Genomic DNA, 24,506 nt, shown 5'->3' on the forward strand with positions numbered 1-24,506 from the left:
ACTTTTGCCTTAGTCCCAACTCTCAGCCTTTTGGAATGACTACTTGAAGCTTTCTCTGTCTGGCTGTAATCAGTTTGGATGCTCTCTCACATTGGTCCTTGACATTTGGTTGAAACAGTGGCTCTCATCAACAATAATGAAGAGAATGGAACAAATTTATTGGTTTATACTTTAATATAGAAAATCCTCAATGCCTCTAAGACATTCAGATATTCTTGGATACTTAGAATTTTGAGTGGCAAAATATTCAAACATCCATGAACAGTAAGTAAAATAATATAGTGTATTTCTGTGAATATGCCTAATCCATGACTTATTTATTAGAAGAGAGTATGTAGCATATTAAAGTTTAAACTTTTCCATGACTAGATTCCTTATAAAACATCTACCTCAGACTCAGGCAGTATCTGTTAAATTTAAACATCTGTTTAATTTGGTTCTTCTCTCTTCCGGCTGTAAATTAGCTAACTCATGAAAAACCACTCTGTTTTTCAACATTGGAGAGAGGAGTATTTTAGTTCATTTTAATCTTCTTACTGTTTAATATTTTTTGGTAAATACAGGCACTGGGTTCTACTCTTTTTTTATGCAACCACTACAAATATAGGGAATTGGGGCTAAAATATACAATTGAGTTTCCAAGAGACTAATTTCTTTCCTTGTCAGTGGACTAAATTCTTGGGTAAATTGTCAGAGCCAATGTCTTCTGATCCTCTGAACAAAAGTATCTGCCATACGTTTGGCGTGCCACCAAAAGTGATCAGTAAATTAAGAGCAGTATTGTGGTTATTCTGTGCATTAGGAACTTCCAGTTACTCCTAGCAATTTTGCAATAATAGAGATTCACTTTTCAGATTGTGAAGTGTTTTAGAGTGTAATCAGTCAAAGAAAAGTGCTTTTGAGGGGACATCTCTCAATGGACACATTATAATTCAAGTTCTGTTACATTTAACCAAAAGAGCAAATTATAAGCTCATAGGCATAGTTCAGTCTCACTAAAGTCATCCAAATATTACAAATGAGAAATTAAATTAATAGTTGTAACTTGTTCATATTCATCATAGTGGAAGAATTACAGGCAATGATTTGAAAGCTTCAGATCTAGTCTTCTGCATTGAGAATAGCAGAAACACAACAGCATTCTGACATCTTGACTATTTAGCAATCTGTTCATCCTTAATTTAAAAATATTTTTTACCCTGCAGCTGCCAAAAGTGTAATGAAAAACATGTCTTTTGAATTTCAACTATGTTAAGAATGGTAATGTTATTAACTTTTCATTGGGAGAATTTAAGGAGGAGATGTAAAACCAGAGACAAAAAGAGGGATCAAGATGAATAACATAATGCCTTGGGTTTTTAAAAAATACCATAATATTTTTTCCGATAATTTTGAACTTTTATACTTTTTATCTTAAAATGTATTAATAATATATTTAAGTTAAGGAAACGGTCTGACTAGAACATGAATATTTTAATTCTAATAAATCAATGGTATCCTCAACATCATTTCAAAATGGAAATGCAGTAGTTACTTATAAACAGATGTTTCTCATTGACATTCCCCTAAGTGTTTAGGGCTGTCCCTTCACATTCCTTATATATCAAAAGCTGCTCCAGTCCGTTGATTAAAGGAGTTCCCATCCATGGTCACTGGAGGTTTTTCTCTAGTCCCTTCCTTCCTAATGTATATAATAGTGTGAATAATTCCTTCTTTTGGTCCAACCTCTACTCTTGCTCTTCTCCAAAAAGGAAAGGGAGAGGCATAGGAAAAGTATCAGAAACCAGATGACTGGGAAGAATTGTAGGAAAATATGGGATTAGAGGCTCTGTTTCAGGATACAGAATCTCCAGAGTGGGGGCATCCAAGGTTTTTCAGAAGTAAGTCTCATAATCAGAAGTTGATCTGTGGATTTTTATAATAGTGGTAAATTGAAATGGTTCCAACCAGTTTGTGACTCCAAGGAAAGTCAAGAGCCTGTGGAGGTTTTATTCATATGTAATTTTTGCTTTCTTCATCATCCCAGAGTTTTGTGATGTCACTTAATACAATTAAATTTGATGCAATCAAAAGTAGATCATTTAAACTATCATTGAATCATAATTACTTATTGATTCAAAGCTGAGAGTATTAAATACTGATGGTAGCAGGGTAGGTTATTTAGCTCAGGGTAAACTTTTTAAAAATAAAAATGTCAGATGGTCCAAACTGGGATTAGGCAGGCCACATGTGAGCATGAACAGCATGTTGGATGTGCAGACAATGGTTGAGATTAGAATTTGGGGTGGTGGGGTACCTTTACCCCAGAGTTTAACAAGCAGAGATAAGCATAAGAGGAAGATCTGATTCTTCTGTTAATGCTAACTCTGATTTTTCATAGAAAAGTTGTTTTCTGTGGTTTTTCAGTTCTACAATTCTACTAGTGAAATTCTTTACATGCCAAAGTTGAAGAGACAGAGAGGTCAGTCAGCTTACCCTTGCAGTGAATTACTGTGTAATCATTCCGTTACTGTGAGAAAACATTTTCCTAAGCAATAAATAAGTGATTTATAAGTAAAATTTTGGAAATGACTTGTCAGAATTGCCTATATATCTTTCTTTACAAATGTATATAAAAGTGTGAGGAAAAAAACCCACAAAAATAGAAAAAAACTCCCCTGCATTTCAAATAAAATGCTTAAATATATTTTTTTCTTATTCTTAGTATTTGTCAAGCACTGCAGTAAATTCATTTTCCCCTGTGCTGAAAAAGTTTCTAATTGGCTTCATAGTGACCTCATGAAAGCACAGTAAAAACACTTAAAATTTTTTCTAATCTTTGTTACCACAGTAGAAGATAGTATTTTTCTAATTAAAGGTGTCAACAAGAAATTCATTTCTTACCTTGTCAGAAGGTTTGAATGGATTTCCTTGTCCACTAATTCCACCACTGATACTAAATCCAAGACCAGGATTCTTTTCTATTCTCACACAAAACTATGTAAAAAAGATATAAAAAAGTAATCAAATAGCTATAAAATCTAAATATTTTCAAATAACTGCATCCCCATAGAAAAGATTAACATTTCACTTGAGTTCTTAGCCTATGTTGATTTGGTACACAAAAGGCAGTAAAAACTGAAAAAATGTTTAGTGTTCCTGTAGGCATCAGTTATGATGGAAACTAGCTTGAAATTACCTGGGCAAGCAGATAATAGTAAGTACTTATTTGTTACCACATACAAGACTAAATTTTGATTAGCTGTTTTTAAAAATTAAAAGTCTGATAGACACTTAAAAGATTGTGCATTATCTTAGGTATCTACCATAAATGCAACATGCATTCAGACTGATTGGGAAGGACAGTATGAACAAAGAAAAGAAAACTTTCAAATACAGAGTGAGGGGAAATAATGGCTATTTCAATAAGTTGCTTCTGCTTTCTAGTAGAGCAGTACAATTCATCTCCTTGATAGATAATTGTATCATTTAGGAATATTAGGGCTTTTTGTTTGAGAAAGGGGCCATAGCTTGAGTGAGGACAAAACAAAGGAAGAATGAAATGCTCAGTGAAAAGAGTTTTCAGTCTGGCAGCAGCTCCTGGAGTAGGAGGAGTTAGGGGCCTTAGAAGAAAGAGGAGAACAGCGTGAATAGTTTAAGAAAGAGATCAACAATGTGGAGACATTGTTTGTGACAGGGAATGACCAATAAATGTTTAGTACTGTGAAGGCTAATATTCTGATGTTCTGTGGTATATTATCTCCTCAATACCCTAAATCATCAATAAAAGTCTGTTAAACAGGAGAGCCTTGTGTTTTATAGTAGTATGGGGAAATGATGGCATTGAGGTAAGGCTATAGCAAAGATGATAGCTATTATAAAAGTTAATGCAGGGTGTGGATCAAGAAGTCAGCAGAAGGGAAATCAGTGTGAGGGATGACTTAGAGAAACTATAAAACTTAAGAACTCTTGGTGATCCTGAGCTGGGGATGTATGTGTGGGCTAGTTCTCCAGGTAAAGTGGGACAGGGTGACCCCAGATAGATATTTGAAAGACTTGGGACCAAAAGGTAGCATACTTCAGTTATATAAAGATAAAAAAACCACTCTTATAACTTTTAACTGCAGAATAAGTACTAAAACAAGGTGAAAGAGGTGTTACCAGAGGTGAGCAGGCAAAAGATTAATGAAGAGTTAGGAAAAAAAAAAAATCAGAAAATACATTAGCATATATTTTGTATTTATATAAATATATACTGGAAAAGTTCTTAATGGTGATTGGAAATGTTTGTTTTCTTAAATAGCTTAATGTTTTTTTCTCCACCATTTTTGCTTAGTTTATTAATTTGCTTGTGGAAAATGTACATGCCCAAAATACTCTCTGTATTTTTATAGTAAAGGGACCTTTAATCCTTACCTCTTAGGTAGGTCAAGGCAAACTTGAATCCTATTCCTTGAATCACATATTGTCACTGGAACCTGGATCAATTAGGTTTGTCTGTTTAATGGGACTATCCTTAATTCACTGTCATATTTCATAATAGTAAATATAATGTTTAGCTATTACATAATTCACTTGCAACACAATGGCAAAAAAACTATCCACTAATGTGATTTTCATGGTAGAGTCATTAATGAACAGTTTCTAAATTATGGGTAAATGCTATTACCATAAGTACTTCCCATAATTTTATTTTAAAGATACATTTAATTGCAACTTTTTCTTCACTTGAGCTAGATTTGTTAAAACTACTTACCATAGAGTGGTAGAAACTACAGCTTATAATAGTTTATATGTATATGGCTCACAGTCTATGGATATGAACATATAATAATTTGATGTATCTGGAAGGAATAATTAATTTAGCTTTATTCAACATTCCAGTGTACCTTTTTGTTATTTATTAATTATAAAATGAGAAGAAAGCAACCAATATAATTAAAACACTTTTATTTTGTTTTTTCCCATGTATCTATGCATTTCCAATTAAATTATTTAAAATTGGGGTTATATCTTTCTAACATAAAAATTTCATATAGCACAATGTAACATGTGGAAGGTGTATGCACTTCTGGCTTTCCCCAGACCAATATAAAACCTGAAAGGAAACAAATGCAACAGATTTTATTTGCAAAGTAAATTGCTGAGAGTAGTCTCCAGTTGTTCTCTTTCAAGGTAGTGACTATATCTATTTGATATTATTGTAAATCTGGAGGGCACTAAAAATCTAAGGGAAATGAATTTCATATGTGCCAAGTTATATGAAAAACTGCCTCAATATATTTTTTAATAATAGAAATAATAAAGATGATATTGTGGTTTTATAAGTGTGACAAACAAACATAAATTCTGATCTGAAGCTAGCCTACTCTTGGGCATGCTAAGGTATGGCTAATAGGTTGTGTTGTGACTATTGGGTCTCATAAAGCATGTCAGAGAGAGTACTCATCTCACATATAAGGAGTTCCACCTGCTGCTGAGGCCCAAAGAAGCCATAAAATGTAAGAGGGGAGAATACCTCACTGCCAGAAGCAGTCTGAAACTGGAGTATTAGCAAGGAGGAAATGCAGTGTTCCAACAAAAGGTCAGGTCTAAGAAGCTAATAAATAGTTTATTTAATGAGAATCAGTATTTCAGTTATCTTTTGAGAGACTGATTTTCAAAAAATGACATCTCTGGCTGAAAACATATGGAGCACTTTGGTAACAATGGTGCATTTGAGTCTTTCAGAGATGGTTTCCATCATTTGACTTTACTTAATACTTCTGGTGTGTGTTAGTCTTACTCTAGTTATAATACTGGGTCTTGTTTTAGAGAGAACTTCATTACAAAATGGATTGCTATGTTACAGTGAGGTCCTATGAGGTCATAATCTGTAATCCATAGTGGGTAGGGTCTGACTTGGTCCCGCAATACTCTAAAACCTAGTAGCAGAGGAACACAGGAAGTAATGCTCTGTGTGTGTGTGTTTGGGGAGGTGTAATTCAGGATTAGGGAGTAACAGAAAGATACCTGGTAAAGCCATAATGAAGTGTCTTCTTAGTGACCATTCTCTTTCCTTGCAGTGTATATCATACGACTTTTAGTAGACACTTGTTTCTGCTCCCCAAGATGCATTCATTCTTCTTCTGGCAGCTAAACCTTAATTTCTCTTTGAAGAACCACTCACTTTCTTATGCTCAGCCTGTATGCTCTGGGTTCGTTATGTTATCTAGACCTAAAACAAAGCACTGTATTCCCTAAAAATGTGATTGTTTACAAAATGGGCAGGTAACCCAATCAAAAAGGAATTATGAGATTTCTACTAGGATTTCCAGAAAAGAGAATCTTGCTCCTTCTTGCTAGTTTTAAATGAGAAGATCTGAAGCTCTCATAGCCATCTTTCTACCACAAGGAAGAAGTCTGTCTGAGACAGAAACCAACCCATGGAGAAAGAAGTCATGAATTCCACTGAGCCTAGCATTAATTCTTATCTGAAGCATGCCCTATCCCTGGAATTTCAGCTTATATGAGTCAAAACATTCTGTTTTTGATTAAGTCTTATTATTTGAGTCACTCGTAATTAGGTGTCCTAGTGGATAAAAAAATCTAGGGAAATCTTGTTTATTTGCAAATGTAAAAGAAACTTTTTTATTGTCTTTTATTAAAAAAGAAACTAAATTAGACACTTGTTTGAAAATCCCCTTGGTAACTCAAACAACTAGAACCTCAAATATCCTACACTGTATGAAATTTAAGGGAAGGTTTTCACCCATTGGAGGGTTGTTAATTTCTGAAGCATCAAGAAGAAAGCTTATAACTAAGAACATTTCACCTCTGAAGCCATTTCCAGGCCTGAACCCTGGGAGGGTTATCATAGAGAAGCTCTGCTGAAGAAATATCCACATCTATTAATATATGGTTTTCCATGCAAGTGGGACATCTGAATCACTTCCTTATGTCTATTATCTCTTCATTGACTATGTAGAGCAACAGCTGCCACATAGCACTCAATTAAGTTTTGCTTGAATAAATAAATGAATGAGATAATATGAATGTTCAGCCAAGGATACTTTCAAATATACAGCAGCAAAAGGATATAACAGCTCCTTGTTAAAACACATGACCAATTTTAGAATGAATTCCAGTTATTCAAAGAGTGCTTCAATTATATAATCAACTACTTTGAAAAACCATTATAGCTTTGAAAATGAAAATTATTGCAGAAATCATGATTCATGCCTTTATTATACAAATATTTATTGATTCCCTACTAAGTGCCAGGAAGATAAAAAAATGTTTGACCTCATGGAACTTACATTCAAATGAGGAAGATAGGTACTAAACATAAAAGCAAACAAATAGGCTGGGCGCGGTGGCTCACGCCTGTAATCCTAGCACTCTGAGGGGCCGAGGCGGGAGGATCGCTTGAGGTCAGGAGTTCGAGACCAGCCTGAACAAGAGCGAGACCCCGTCTCTATTAAAAATAGAAAGAAATTATCTGGACAACTAAAAATATGTAGAAAAAATTATCCGGGCATGGTGGCACATGCCTGTAGTCCCAGCTACTTGGGAGGCTGAGACAGAAGGATTGCTTAAGCCCAGGAGTTTGAGGCTGCTGTGAGCTAGGCTGACCCCACAGCACTCTAGCCTGGGCAACAGAGTAAGACTCTGTCTCCAAAAAAAAAAACAAACAAACAAACAAATAATTCCAGACAGTAAAATGAGCTGTTGAAAAAATAAAGAAGAAAAGGTAGTAGAGATTGATTGAATGGGGGTGAGCAGCTATTTTAGATAGAGTAGACAAGAGAAGCCTCTCTGAGTATGTGACATTTGAGTGGAAATGTAAATGATGTTAAGGATAAGCAATGGACAACAAGAAAAATGGAAAACTATCCTAAGCAGAGGAAAAAGGCAATTGTAATTGTCCTAAAGGTGGATAGGTCTTTATAAAGTCAAGAAACAACGAGATGACATAAGGACAGACATATAGATCAATGTAATAGGATTGAGAGTCCAGAAATAAACCCTAACATTTATGGTCAAATTATTTTGACAAAGAGTTCAAGATAATTTTTCAACAAATGGTGCTGGGACAGCGGGATATTCACATGCAGAAGAATAAATCTGTATCATATCTCACACCATACACAAAAATTAACTCAAAGTAGACCATAGACTGAAACATAAGACCTAAACTGTAAAACTCTTAGAATAAAATACAGGAGGAGTCAAGTTCATGATCTTAGATTAGGCAATGATTCCTTGATATGAAACCAAAGGTGCATAAGATTTATATGTTGGACTTCATCAAAATTAAAAACTTTTGTGCTTCAAAGGAGACCATCAAGAAAAGGAAAAGAAAACTCACAGAATGGGAAAAAATATTAGCAAAACATATATCTAGTTAGGGTCTTGTATCCAGAATATATAAATAACTCTTACAATCTAATAATAAAAAGACAAATAACCCAATTAAAAATAGGCAAAAGATTTTTATAGACATTTCTCCAAAGAAGATATATGAATATTTAATAAGCACATGAAAAGATATTCAACATCACTAGTCATTAGATAAATGTAAATCAAAATCTTAATGAGATACTAATTCACAAGATGGCTATAATAAAAAAGACAGACAATAACAAGTATAGTGAGGCTGTGGAGACAGTAGAAGCCTCATTTCTTGCTGGTGGGAATGTAATATGTTGTAGCTACCTTAGAGAATAGTTTGGCAGTTCCTCAAAATGCTAAACATAATTACTATATGACTCAGCAATTTCACTTCTATGTATCTACCCAAGAAATATGAAAGCATACATCTACACACAAATTTGTACATTAATGTTCATAGTAGCATTATTCATAATAGCCAAAAAGTAGAAACAACCCAAATTGCCCATCAGCTGATAAATGGATGAGCAAAATGTGATATATCCATACAATGAAATATTATTTAGCAATGTTATGGAATGAAGTACTGATACATGCTACATTTAGTACATTATGTTAAGTGAAAGAAGCAAGTCATGAAAAAACACTTATTGTATGATCCCATTTATATTAATTGTCTAGAATAGTTAAATATATATACAGAGAAAGTAGATGAGTGGTTGTCTAGGGCTGGAGGGAGGAGTATGGAAAATGACTGTTAATATGTATAAAGTTTCTTTTTGGCGTGATGAAAATGGAAAGTCAGATTATGGTAATGGTTGCACAACTGTATAAATATAATAAAAGCCCACTGAATTGTACACTTTAAACAAGTGAACTTTATGGTATGTAAATTATATCAATAAAGCTGCTAAAAAACAACACAATCAGCATGACAGAGAAAACCACCAGGGAATGAGTAGAAACAGAGCTAGGCAGGGGCCAGATCTGTAGGGACATTATGCCACAATGAGGATTTAGAATTTATTCAGAAAGCAAATTTATTTGAAAGCCAGTAGAGAATTTTAAGCAGAAAAGTGATGTGATATGATTTATGTTTTGAAAAGATCACTGTGGCAGTGGGGAATAGATCAAGGGGAAGTAAACTGGAAGGAGAGAAAGCAATTCAGGGGCTTTTGAAGTCGTTAGGGGTGAGCTTATGGCTGACTAAGATGGTAGCGGTGCAGGTGCTAAGATGTGGTGGATTCAGGATACATTTTGATGGAATTGCTGTGGATTGGGTGTGGGCTGTAAGAAAAAGGGTCATAGCAAAAGGGTGAATAGAGGGGCCATTAACTGAAATGGGGAAGTCTGGAAGGGAAGCAGGGTTGGTAGGGGCAACAGTGGGAAATTGGCAGTTTCTTTTGACCATGCTGACTTTAAGAAGTTCATTGGTCATCTAAGTTGAGATGTCAACAAGTAGCTGATTGCATGGAAACATCTGGAGTACAGGAGAGAGGTCAAGGTTGGAGTCACTTGGCCTAGAGCTGAGTAAGATCATCTAGGGACGAGTGTGGATAGAAAAGAGAAGAGTCAAATCTTGAGCACTGGATCACCCAATATTTGGTCAGGACAAAGAAGGAACCAACAAAGAAACCAGGAAATAGTGGCTGGTGTGGTGAGAGGAAAACCGGTAGAATAATGGTAGCCAAGAGAAGAAAATGTTTCAAGAAAAAGGGAGAGTCAAACCACATGGCTGAGAGGTCAAATCAGATGAGGATGGAGATTTAACAGAAGCAGAGAGAATGCTTCATGGTATGTAAATTAAACTTGAAATTAAAGTTGCTGTTACTTTTAGCTCCTGGTTTTATGGGTTATTATGTAACAGCACTTGTATGATAAGGACTGCCATGCACTAATAAGGTTCTATAATTTTTTGTTTTGACTTACATTATGTGCATTGCATAGCCATACAAAGTCTATATAAAACTTTTCTACATTTTCCAATATTTCTAAAGAGCCTGAGTAATAGGCTCAGAAAGGTAACAATAATTATAAAATACATAAATGTTAATACTCAAGAATAATTAATATTTTTTGAAATAGTGATCCTTCTTGTATTTTCATACCTTTTTCTGTTGTGAATGAGAGATGTAAGTCCGGCTCAAATCCCTAATTAAATCTTTCAAAAAGATTTTATTCATCAAGATTGTTGAATAAAATCCCTTGCTATAGCATTTTCTAGGTCTTTCAGAAAAAATCAGCTGACTCTGTATGTATCTAGGAAATAGAAACTCAAATGCTTTTTCAGTCTGGAAAAAAGTTTTAAAGATGATTCATTTCACTTTCTTCACTTTATACTTACAGAAACCAACATGATCATACCTATATTTAGTGGAACCCTAAAAAAAGGCTTTTGATTCCTACTGCAATGTTTACTGCATTCTACCACATGACTACAGAAAACTTATAAAGTCAATTGATAGAATTTGTGGTGTTGAGTTACACATTCTTTTTGTCAAACTATGAATTATAAATTTAGAGCTAAAGCATTATTTTGATGACTAAAGAATAAAATTCTATGGGGGAAAATATTTACAAATAGCAATTCTTTATGTGGGGCAGGATGAGGTATAGGATGTCCCTGAAATTATTTGAATAAAAAAAATATTACAATCATTTTAACACCTATTTTATAAGTATCTTTATTAAATTATTGCCTTTTAATTTAAAAATAAATAATGTAAATAAAACAAATCTTTCAAAGTTTTTCTTCTTACATCACTTGGAAGAATGTGGTTTTCTTCACCTGCCCACAGTAGGCAAAAAATCCTCACCTGGAACTCCTATGTGCTCTTCAGGCGGCTGGCCAGAGCATCTAATCCAAAGAAAGTCTGAAATCTTGTCTTTCAGCCAATTGCTTCATGTATTTCAAATATTAATAGGTATTAAAATGAATTCTTCCAGGATAGACTACAGCATCTTCTTTTGAGAAGAGTTGGGAACTTTTTTTCCTTTAATATGATGGATGCATAACAGTTTGTATAACTCATGGAGGCTGAGTCTAATGTAATCTTACAAGTTCTATTTCAGGCACAAACTTTAGTTTGCATGTATACTTGCAGGCACTGGCAGGAGACAACTATGGAGCTCCTGCCATCTTGATATGTTAGGGTATGGCCTCATGTCTGGGGCAGACATGGATGGACTAGAAGGTGTATTTTTCCATTGTTTCACTCTTCCAATATGAACTTACTCTTGACTTACATGCTTGGTTATAGTGTAGCAGCCTGCAGCATGAAATGTGGTAGTTTCATGAGACTGGGTTCTAATTCTAGCTCAGTTTCTAAATTTTTGTATGACCACAGACAAGATATTTAACTTCTCTTAGTCTTACTTTTCTAGTCAATAAAATGGAAACTGCTCTACTTATATCACAGCATTATCAATTAAATTAAATCAGTTAATATATGAAAAGGTTTCAAGAGGTTTGAAGCATCATGTTGATATTTTCTCTTCTTATTTATGCTTTGGTATCTATATATTCTACATATATAAGTATACACTGTCTTGGATTATATATTTGCAAAAGCTAATTTTAGTTTCTTTTAAAAATATTCAACAAGTTATGATCGATTATGTATGGTTTTAAATAGTGATAATATCAATATATTATTCAGCCGGTAAGTTATTGAGCTATAAAATATTTAAAGCAGTGTTTTTCAACTTTGGCTACACAATAGCATCACCTGGGGAGTTTTGAAAATTCCCACTTCCCAGGCCACATAAAGACTAATAAAATCAGTTTATCTGGGGATGAGGGCAAGGCACCAGTGTTTTTTAAAGCTCCTGAACAGAGTCTACAGCTGAAGTTGAGAAGAATTAAGATAAAGTATTACTATATTTTGAAGGGGAGGATAAGGTGGATAGGATCGTTAAGCTTCTTCAGTTAGACTGGGAAAGAAAAGGAAGAGCTAATAGGACGGATATTGTGGCTAAGAGTTTTTCATGTGGAATGGGAGTCAAGCCTTCACTTTCTGGCTGTTTTCTTTAGTTTACTACTTAATGCAAATATGACTCTTATCCTCTATTATTTTTGTCAGTAATCTAAGTGGTTTATGCATTAGAATACATTTTCCAAGTAAAATGCCCCGATAATAAACTTTAGGTGACATGTACATGGTTTTTGCTGCAGACTTTTCATTAAAAAGAACATTTATTATTAGAAATAAGATTTATAGTCTATAGAAATTAATATCTTGAATCTGGGTAACACTTTATAGTTTAAAAATCATGTCCATATATTTTATTTTATTTAATCTTAGAGTTGAAAACAGACTTGATATTCATTGTTTCTGAAAAATAAACATGTACAAATAAGTGCATTAAAGTAGAATTCTAAGTTTCTAGAAGTCTTGGATATTTTGCCCTGTTTGATTGTGATGAGCGGTTTGAAAATTTAAAGGGCTTCATCACTGAGAAGAAACATCAAAGTTTACCAAGTGCTTCTTTATGGCTAAACAAAGTTGAATATTCTGCTTAGGTAACAAATGATAATTCATTCTAATTCATTTAATGTCATCAGTGGTAGCATTTATTTATATATGTTCATTGCCATATGGAACTTTAATCAGATTAAAAATACGTGAGTTCTTTGGGTCACGTTAAGGGATACAGAGTTATGTTTTTGTTAATATTAAAAGTTCCCATTTCTTCAGTAGCTTTGGCTTTTCAAAGCAATTTGGAGTGTTTATGTGAGTTCATATCAACACTCCATCTGCATGAGGCAGTTCTGCAGTTCTTAGTTGTTGTTCAAGCAGGTTTAATTAATATCATTTGACAAAAGAGGACACTGAGACCACAGCAGCTAGGTGTCAGAGATCATGTGGTTAATTTAACAGATTGTGACACAGAACTTGGGTTTCGGGTCAGATAAACTGGGTAAAAATTCCATCTTGACCAATTATACTTTCCATAAATTACTTATTTCTCTGTGCCTTGGGTGTTCATTTATATTAATAAAAAGGGAATAAGATTATTGTGATGATTAAATGAAATAGTGTATGTAAGCAGGACTAGTTCTATAATTAGTTGGGCCTGGTACAAAGTGAAAATATGAGGCTCCTCGATCAACAATTATTAAGAATTACAAAATGGTGACAATGGAGCCTTAATCCAAGGGTGGGGCCCTTCTAAGCAGGACCTGGTGCAACTGTACAGGTTACTCACCCCTGAATGCCAGACCTGTGTGTCAGATGTATAGTTCAAAACACACAGCAGGCCCTCAGTGTATGGTAACTATTGTCTCTTCTTTTGCTATTTTCATTCAGACTTCTTTTCCCTAAATAAAAACGTGTATTCATTCTAATCAGATTTTTTAAACCTGTAGCATTACAATAAGTGATTACTTTTTTTAAAGTAGTTTCCAAGAGTTACTTTAATAGAATTAGTGTTTAGTCTTGCTGAGCAGTCTTTCTTTGTGCTATGTTTATGGTTTATGGTATCTCCTTGCTCTTAAAAATGTTGAATGATTTAGGTTTTTTTCCATATTATACTTGACCAAATTTAACATTGCTGTTATGATCGTTTAAGTGAGACTTTATTTTTCTCTTCTTGGCTCTTTTAAAGACCACTAGAAATGTCTTGTTTAAATGAATGTTTTGATTTATATGCCCAAAATCCACATCAGAAATTTTATGCTGCCTCTGTGGTCCTTACTCTTAAATCACTACTCTATAATTTTCATGCAAAACTCCATATAGTCTTATAATTCTGTTTTAAGTATTTTTCTACACTTTTTTCTTATTAAATTTGGAATAAGAGTCTTGCTTGAAAACACACAACCGCACACACATATTAGAGGGATCTGACTTTTCAAAATAAATATAACTTAGGAAAGTAAAAAAATACAAGAAATAGTTTCATGATGAGTGAACTACATAACCTTTTTTAATCTCTTTATATTTTTTGATTTGTTTTTCCATCTGTAGATTAAGAAGGTTGAGACTGATAATTATTAAGTTTCTTTCAATATTTTAAGTCTCAAAATCTTCTATTTCCATTTCTTCTATTTTCTATTTCTGTATTCTCAGTGTCAGGTTTACTCTGTGTGTGTGTGTGTGTGTGTGTGTGTGGTGTATGTGTACAATTGTATCATTTGACTCTCATAAAAACTTTTTGAATGTTAGTGAGTGGCAGTGTCCTCAGTTCATAAGGAGACAAGCAGAACCTTAGGAAGAGTTACTAACTTGGCCAGGGTCATACAGCTTAATAAACGTAAACATGAAACTGGAACCGCAAATTTCGAGATCTAGTCCTAAGCTTTTCTTTCTTGAATGCTGTAGAAGTAAATGAAGAAGTGGAGAGGTTAGAAAAAGAAAAAGAAAGAAAACATGGTAGTAGTCAGAGGTGTGTTGGAAAATGTTTAACAGCTAGTTGGGGATGGGAGAATACCCTAATTTGTAGTGTTTGCTGATTTTCGTGGTGTAATTTTTCCCGTAACTTCCACCTGTTAATGTGATGTCACTGAAGGTGGAGTGGGGAAGAGTGCACATGATACTGGGCCAGTGTGAGCTGGCTCCAGTATGCCCCTAGTAGTGGACGAATATTATACTGATGGTGAAAAAAATTTTAAGAAACTTCTTGATTTATAATTGGGGGTGGGAGAGCATAGTTTTGGGATCAGTACTATTTGTTTAAAGGCTCTTTAGGCTTTCTTATAGTCACCCTAAACTTTTTTAAATTGATACTTAATATTTGTACATATTTATGGAGTATATGTGATATTTTGTTACATGCATAGAATGCGTCAAGATGAAGTCAGGGTATTTAGGATATCCATCATCATGGGCATTTACATTTCTATGTGTTGGGATCATTTCAAGTCCACATTTCTAGCTATTTTGAAATGTGTAATGCATTCTAAATCATTTAAGCCTAAAACCAAGGCAGAAAAAACTGGCATAGCAAAAGGAGTTATATTTATGTCCTTTCCTTACCATAGCCATTGAATGCTTAAATTTTTTTAACATCAATTTGAAAGGCACCTGATGTTATCAGAGCTGTGGATCAAAACACTTGAAAACTACTATAAATACATTTTCTGAAATAATCATGATATTTTAAACTCAATATGCATGTAAACTTTAAAACTTAGTAATCCTCTTGTTAGTTAAACTTTCTACAATTTATGTATTTTTTAAGAAACAGTGTTAAAATAGCCTTTAAATTTAGGGTGTTTAGAATAACTGCATGCTAACACTAAACCTACTATTCAAAGCAGTGAAAATGAAAGGCATTGATCTCAGCGAATTTTTAAAATGCATTGATTCTGGGAGAAAAAAAGCCATGTAGCTATTAATAAGAACAACTAAATTAGAGAACTGGGTTGAGGTTATGATATTTGTGGGGAAGTAATATCTATTAAAAAGTTTTTAATCTCCTAAAATGGTTCTGATAAAGCATAATTTAAAACTTTATTAACTTTTTTAAATCTCTGGAAAATTAAAAACCTCATGTCATTATCTAATTAAAAGCATCTGTCTGGTTTATTATACCTTAATTCTAACACTTGGTTTAGATCAGAACAGAAAAAGAAGAAAATTATCTTGAAAAAAGTATCTATGATTCTGAGAATGATTAATATATCATCTCAGCTTCAAGAAGGATATTAAGGAATAGATATTTAAACAATCAGATACAAATGATAAATGGCTCTTAACAATGTAAAGAAAAAAAACTGGAGAATGAAGTTAATCTTGTTTTATGTGTTTAGAAAATAAGGTGGGGTGATATGTAAAACTTTGAGTAGGCAATAATAAGGAGAAACTTTTACAGATGATATCAAAAAGTTAGTGAAGTCAGTGGGAGCTTTACCTAATTATCTGAAAATTGAAATAAGAGAAATTAATTTTAACAGATTATTAAGATTTTAATGTCTTACTTTCTAAGCTTAATATAGCTCATTAGAAGAGATCCCATTCAGTTTTCTAGTCCTGAAGAATAATAACAGATTCTACAATGGAAAAGCAAATCCTAATTTTAGATATGTAGAAGAACCGTAGTGTTTTTGCTACATGGCTTTTATCAGTAACTTTTGGAGCGTTTCAGAAATATTTCCTTTCTAGCTGTTTATAATTTTCTTTAGAGCAAAGATTTATCTCTGTACTATTCAACAATCAGAAGATAGAACTTTTAAAAAATGTCTTCCCACAAATGGAGGGGAATAATACAGTTTACTTTTCACACTGCCAATTTCACCAGAGGCCTTGGGAAATATACCGAATCCACTGAAGCGCTTTGTAACATTCAAAAGCTGTACTGTAGAGCTAAATTGCCATTGGGAGTGGGTGAGAAAGGATGTAGGATAATACTTGAAAAACTATTCTGATTCATCAGTTTTTCCTTACGTGGAATGGGCATTTTACCAACTGCAAATTCCTACATGTTGTAGTCCTTAACCATTGAAAATAATGGTACAATTTCTACAAAGAGTACTCCACCCCATTCAACATGATAGTAGCATTGTGTCCTGGATCACATTAATGAGGGAAGGCAAACCATGGATTCTTTGGACTTTCCTGAAGATTTATCAATAATGAAAAATCTCTTCTCACCTGTTCTGGATATCCATCCATACTCCTTTGCCCTTTAGTTTGAATTAAGCACCGTCCAGGCTGAGGTCCCCGGGTGGCCTGTGAAGAGGGGATCTGAATAGGCAATGGTGACTGAAATTGCTGGATGGTCACTTTGTTTATATTTCCTTCATATGGCTGCTGCTCCCGGCTGCGATGCTGAAGGCTTTGGGACCCCATCAAAGTCTGGATGTGACTGCCTGCCTGTGGGGAAGATAATCTGTCAGGCAAAAATTCATGTTCTGAAAGGATGTGATTAAAGTAGAAAACACATACAGAATACCTCTTGGGTAAAGTGCCATCATTTGGGCTCTCAGCCACGACTGGAAAGGATAATGAAGAAACAGTAACGGTCTGCCTACTGTGGTTTGTGAAAATGTTAATATTGGAGCAAAGTTGCATTAAATACATTTGTAGTCATCTGGTGACTTGCCAAAGATTATTTTAAAGGAACAAAATTCAGCCTGAAAAATCTCAAGAGGAAAAGGAAGTCACAACTTAAAAATAAAGTGGAGCTCTATCTGGTGTTTCATTTTGAAAAATACCAGAGAGAGAGAGAGAGAGAGAGAGAGAGAGAGAGATGTAATATTATGTAACATCAGGGTAAAAATGATAGAAACTGTCTCCTAAATCTGAAGCAAAAGAATTGAATTACTTATTTTCTTTTATGCCACAGGTAAGCTTGTTCAGGTGAGTATAACAAATATTTATTAATTTTCTATATTATTAAATTAAGAGTATGGTTTTTGGAGTCTTTAAGTAAAATTAAAAAATAATCATGTAATAAATTACTATATCTGTAGCCTATGGAGGCACTAGATCTGGAAAGGTCTTCAAAAGGAGCTCTACATGCAAAAGGTCGTTTGATCAGGAGCTTTCAGATAGGTTCATCACTACCTCTTATTTAAAGTGATAAAGATCATTTCTCAATCCATAAAGGTGGAACAGAGAGGTCATGCTCGCTGCAGTCTCCCATCTGTAAATGACATGATCATACCCCTGCTCTTTTGTTTATTCCTATTTTCTCACCTTCATTCTAGCATCAGCTCCTTGCGTGATTCTACTTGATGTCTTTTCTACCATGCAAGGAGCTCTGCTTGTGAACTGGTAACCCAAAATATGTCTTTTTAAATTGAGAATGATTTAGCATAAAGGTCTAACGTGGCAAGTGAATGCTTGTCATTAACAATTTTAAACATACGTTTAGTGCTGTGCTTGGAATTTCTCCTATTACCATTGAAGGATCTGAGGATTTACTTTCTGAATTCATTGTCTTTCCTCTTGGTTTTTTAAGGGTAGGTAACTTGAAATTCAAAAGTGAATTTCATCTTAGAATTTATTAGCTAGGAGAGCTTGTGAACTTTCCTGATTAATTAAGATTTTTGATTATCATGAAAAAGTCACGTTGGAGGAATAAAAGGATAATTATAGACACGTATTCATGGAAGAGATTAATTTTTAATTATTTTGAAGTTCTTAAAGAGGAGCAACATAAAAAACAAACTATAGTGATAATGGAAAATCATTTGAAGAGGAAAAGTATATTGCTGGATTCCAAAGAAGAGGGTAATTTCAAAAGAAAATACTTAAAATTAATATTTGGCAATAAGTATGGCAAAATAACCATTTGATTATATTTTAGATGTCCAACTGGCTATCTTGGTATCATGTACAATTTTTTACATTCAAAAACAGTAATGTAAACAGATATTTCAGTCATGAGAAATTGGAGAAGATATAAAAAAGAGTTTCAGGCTATACCAGCAAAATGCGAAAACAATTATCAATCTAACACTGTCCAACACACTTAACTGGTAAACACAAAACTAAGATAACATCATAAGGAGCAAATGTGTATTTCTTTGTGTATCTATTCCCTTTTCAGAAATCTTAATGAAAGGAGATGTTGCAACCTTTTCAGCCATTCTAGAAGATTGAACACCCTTCTGGTCAAGTTGTTCCTTATTGCAAATTCAATTCTTTCCTGCTGCCATGGAATTTCATGTTCTTTTGTTTGGTAGGAGGGGGAAGCCATGACAAGCCAAGTATCATATTGAGCTGCTGTACTCTGATCCAACTCACCGGTGTGCTCAGTTACATAGTTAGAAAAAATGATCTCCTAGAGCCGGAGGAGCTGAGGGTGGAGCTTTCTCACTGAGGCTGATTGGCCGGCTACCTCAGAGTCAATTAGTTTTTACATTTATACCTGCTTCTCATCTCTATTGACATAATATTCATGTGGTCTTCAGTCAGTGCTTGAACCAGTGAGAGAGAGGAAGGCTGGCAGTTTAATTGAAAGTGATCACATAGATAAGCAAAGAATTTTTCACTCAGACAAACTCTCAAGGATTTTGGCTTCATGATGTATAAGCTACATTAGAAAATCAATAATGACGGCTTAACGATTATTTTGTTGATTAGAATATCCCAGTAATATATAGTCTATCTAAGTGTGAAAACTTAATTCTATGTATCATAGAATTGTAATGGCCTTTAGACTTATATTTCTGTTTTATTTCTTCTTCTGATGGGACAATTTAGCTCAGGATTATGCTAATTTTGAACTCTTTGAAGGCAAGCCTATCCTACCTAAACTTTTTAATGACTGAGAAAGTAACTGGCATTTAATAATAATAGTTACCATCCAAACGGTGCCAAACAACATGCTGACACCATATTACCTGTTTTGATCTTCACAATGGCATTAAGAGGTAATTATTATTAGATTATATTATCCATTCTTACTGAGGACACAACTAAGAGTGGGCGAGGTGAAACAACTGTCCCAAGTAATTTGTACAACTTGTAAACTTGTAGGAACAACATTTGAACCGAGGCTGTCTGAGGTCTTGCTCTTAAACACTACATTATACTGTGGTCCTTTCCCCTCCAAAGTGGCACCCTCCTCCTAATAGTTGAACCATGAACAGAAAATAAACCATGAAAAAGAATAAAAAGATCAGGATGTTGAGGGAGGATACATTTAATTTCTTTAAGATTTCTTGAATTTGTGAAAGGGCCATTCCTAATTACTGAATTAGGTCTATCATCTATTTTAGATGCTGTGCGTGTGACTTTGAGCTTTAGAGTTAAGCAAATAGGGTGAAGATTTTGTATTTAGTAATCTTTTCATTACTATGAAGTAATGAAGCTCATGTTCTTAGATGGCTCAGCAAAACAAAAAGTGCACATGGAAGGAACATGCTGTAAAGTGATTCTGTTAGCAACAGCAGCAGCCGCCGCCGCAGCAGCAGTGCTTTCAGTCTTTTGGGCTATAGGCTGTGATGAATGGGGATGAGGAATGACAGCTATAGAAAGTTAAACAAACACAAATGGCAAGACATCTAGAGGGACAATTATGGTTCAGAACTGTACAGAAGAATCTATTTTTGACTGGCACAAAGACATGAGAAAAGTAATAAGGATGCTCATGATGAAGTACAAAGGACTGATGAAAATGTGGAAAATGTCAGAGATGGGATTTGTTCAAGCGGAGGGTTAGCTGTGAGAACACTGACTCATACTGAAGGGGAATTTGGACATGGAGGTTTTTGTAAAGCCTGTGCTACACATTTTGAATGACAAAAAGAAATAGAGAAGATTTGACATTTGTTTGAAACTTTCAAAGGGAAGTTGGACAAAATAACATGTATTCAAGGAGAATAGTGATGGAATATGGTATTTTGAAGTTGACCCAAAAAGCAAATTGTCAAAGCTTACAGGAAAAAACTCCAATATCCATGGGACCCAAGGAAGCATTTATGTGAAAACCACAAAAATGTTGATTTGATACCAAATGGCACTGCTCATGCAAAATTCATCCCACAGCTAATCAAGCTTATTATTTGGAAGTTGGAAGTGTTTGGGAGGTTTTGTATGATATAAAAGAAATGGCTTTATCACTATAAATATAATTTGGTTCACACTGTTCTTTTAAAAAAGAGTGTGAGATGGAGAAGTGGATTGTATTACCCAATTTGGTCATCTATTTTACTACCCATCTTGGCTCTTAAACCACTTGGGCTTGCTTCCAAATACCAAACACCACCTCAAAGCATTACAATTTATGCCACTGAGAATGTTCAAAAGAACACAGTCCATTCTTTAAAATTAAGTCCAAAAGAGTTCTAAAAAAATTCGGGAGCAGTATTGACGACACAAAATCCTCTCCAAGGATAATTTAGTAACGGATTCTGAGGAATCAGCCCTCATTTAAATGAGTCAGTTTCAGTAATTTTGTAAAACAACGACAACAATCCAGTCCTATTACTTTCTATTCACATCATGTATTCTGCAGTGCCTTTTAAAAAATGCAGTTTTAAGTTTTAAAAATTGAGCCAGTAAAATTGCTTTCAGATAGATGAAGTAGATGTACTTTTCCATATTCCCTCCATTAAGCATAACTAAATCAAGCAAAACCTTGGATATTATATAAATAAATGTCAAGAGACTGAAAAATAGAGAGAAGAAAGCAGACTAGCTAGGGACATATGGTCCAAGTTACAACATGGTGATAAGTTCCCTGGGTTTTATTTTTATGTTATATATCCCAGACTTGGAGCTGAAGGAGCAGGTAATCTGAAAGTGCCAACAGGTGTAGACAAAAACACACACACACACACACACACACACACACACACACACACACACAAACCCCAACAGAAGCCTACTCTCTTGAGCTTAAGGATCAGGAAAGATGAAGTCAATCAAGACAAAATGCTTTTGGACAGTAACTGTTCTACTATAGCTGAACACCATAGAGAAAACTGTGGCCCCACCACAACAAGGCCAAAAAAGGCCAAGTGGTGAGCATAGACTTTTACCCTCGTGAGGATATAGCAAGGCACAGCAACACTCCTACTGCAGTGGTATTAGAGAAGGCAAGTAAGATGCCACAGCATTCATCCCTATCAACTAGTAATAAGCCCCTCTCCCCTAATGTCAGAGGAGACCACATGAGGAGCTTGGACTTCCACTCCCACCCAGCAGTAATGAAGCACCCCTCCACTGTCAGAAAAAACCTATTGATAGTATATAGTCAGGACTTTCACCATTACCACCCAGTGGTAATGAGGCTATCTCGACCAATGTATCAGTGGAGACCCAGTGGCAAGCTGAAACTTCTGTCCCCATTGACCAATGAAGAAGGAAGCTTTGCCTCAAGTGTCAATAGAGGTTGCATGGGAAAATTGGATTTCTACCTCCACTTGGACATAACAAGGCAGCACTACACCCTTCCCCAACTAGAGTAGTGTCAGAGAAAGCCAACTAAAACAGATTTTAAATAAGATCCAGAGTTTTAAAACATAATATGAAAATGTCCACATTTTATTTGAAAATTACTCATCATACCAAGAATCAGGAAGATCTCAAACCAAATGGAAAAAGACAATAAATAGATGCCAATGATGAGAGGACAAAAATGTTAGAATTATCTGATTTTTAAGGCAGCCATAAAAAATGCTTCAATGATCACTTTACGCACACACTTGAAACAAATGAAAAACTAGAAACCATTAGCAAAGAAATAGAAAGTCTCACCAAAGAAATAGATATAAAGAGAAACAAATGGAATTTTACAGCAATTAAATTATTACAATATAATAATTTGTATTACAATAACTGAAATACAAAATTCAGTCAGTGATTGAAGAGATCAACAGCAAATTGTAGAGAACAGAGGAAAGAAACAGTGAATTGGAAGATAGGACAACAGAAAAATGTGAATATGGAGAGAAAACACACTGAAAAATACATGAGCAGAGTCCCAGAGACTGTGGGACTACATATGTTCTAATAATCACGTTATCAAAAGGAGAAGAGAAAGAAGGTGGGGCTGAAAAATTACGTGATGAAATAATGGCTGAAAAATTGTGGAATTTGGTAAGAGACAAAAACCTACAGATTCAAGAAGCAAAGAGAATTCCACATTGAATAAACCCACAGGAATCTGTGGATAGATACATCATAATTAAACTTCTGAAAACTAAAGACAAAGAAAAAAATTTAGAAAGTAGACAAAGAAAAATGACATGTTACCTATAGAGAAAAACAATTTGAATAACAGTGGATATCTCATCTAAAACCATGGATGACAGAAGGAAGTGGCATAATATTTTTCAAGTACTGAAAGAAAAGAACTGTGGGCCCCAAATACTATACCTGTGAAAAAACATTCTTCAGCAATGAGAGAAAAATCAAGATATTCTCAGATGAAGGAAAACAAAGAAAATTTGTTGCTACCAGACCTATCCTAAAATAATAGCAAAAGGAAGTTCTCTAAATAGAAAGAAAATGCTAAAAGAAAAAAGCTTGTAACATTAGGAAGGAAGAAAGAACATGGTAAGCAAATATATAGGTACATGCAATGAGCTTTCCTTTTCCTCTTGAATTGTTAAAATTATATTTGATGATTGAAGTAAAAATTATGGCACTGTCTGACATGGTTCTAAATATATGTAGAGGAAATATTTAAGACAATTACGTTACACACAGAGGAGAGTGATGAGACATAAAGGGAGGTTAGGTTTCCATACTTCACTTGACGCAAGTAGGCTTTTGTAAGTTATGTATATATAATGTAATACCAGGAGCAATCACCAAAAAAGCTCTATAAAGAGATACACTAAAAACACTACAAAAATATAAATTGGAATTCTAAAAAATGTTCAAGTAACCCACAAGAAACAGGAAAAAAAAAATAGAAAAGCAAAAAAAGAGAACACGAACTAAATAAAAGATTAAATTGAGAACTAAATCTTAATGTACCAATTCTTCCTTTAAATGTAAAGTGTATAAATACACAAACTAAAAGACAGACCTTGGCAAAATAAATTAAAGAACATTATCTAACTGTATGCAGATTATAAGAAATCACTTCAAATATAATGATATAGGCAGGTAGAAGAAGGTAAAAGAATTTAGAAGGATATACAGTGCAAATATTAATAAAAGAAAATGGGAAGTGGCTGTTTTAATACAAGAAAAAGTGGACTTCAGAGCAAATAAAATTTACCAGAGAGGAACTTTATGTTATGAAAAAGAGTCAGTCCACCAAGAAGAGATAGCAATCCTAAATGTGTACACACTAAACAACAGAGCTGCAAATATGTAAAGCAAAATTTGTAGAACTGAAAAAGAAATAGACAGATTTAAATTATAGCTGAAGATTTAGTGCCCTTCTCTCAATAATTGGTAGAAAACCTAGACTGAAATTTATCAAAAATATAGAAGAACTCAACAATACCATTAACCATCCATATCCAATTGTCACATACAGAATACACATTCTCTTCAAATTCCCATAGATATTTATGAAAATAGATCATATTCTGAACCAGAAAACAAGTCTCAACAAATTTAAAATAATTGAAATCATACAGAATGTATTATCCAACCACAACAGAATCAAACTAGAAATCAGAAAGAGAAAACAGAAAGAGAAAAGAAAAATCCCCAAACAGTTGAAAACTAAACAACACACTTCTAAATAATTCATGGTTCAAAGAGGAAATCTCGAGGGAAATAAAACAATACATTAAA

General features: G+C 34.1%; 1 protein-coding gene across 1 annotated transcript in view; it reads right to left on the reverse strand.

Moving 5' to 3' along the window:
- Window positions 1-24,506, reverse strand: part of LRRC7 (leucine rich repeat containing 7) — a 571,016-nt gene that overhangs the window by 26,969 nt on the left and 519,541 nt on the right. Inside the window, exons 25-26 of the mRNA XM_012652676.1 lie at window positions 16,947-17,168; window positions 2,884-2,976 (exon numbers count right to left, since the gene is read on the reverse strand). Of these exons, the coding sequence (XP_012508130.1) occupies window positions 2,884-2,976; window positions 16,947-17,168 (315 nt within the window). The remainder of the gene's footprint in view (window positions 1-2,883; window positions 2,977-16,946; window positions 17,169-24,506) is intronic.

This window comes from Propithecus coquereli, unplaced genomic scaffold (genome assembly GCF_000956105.1).
Source record: "Propithecus coquereli isolate 6110/MARCELLA unplaced genomic scaffold, Pcoq_1.0 Scaffold396, whole genome shotgun sequence".
In the NCBI taxonomy this organism is placed as follows: Eukaryota; Metazoa; Chordata; class Mammalia; order Primates; family Indriidae; genus Propithecus; species Propithecus coquereli.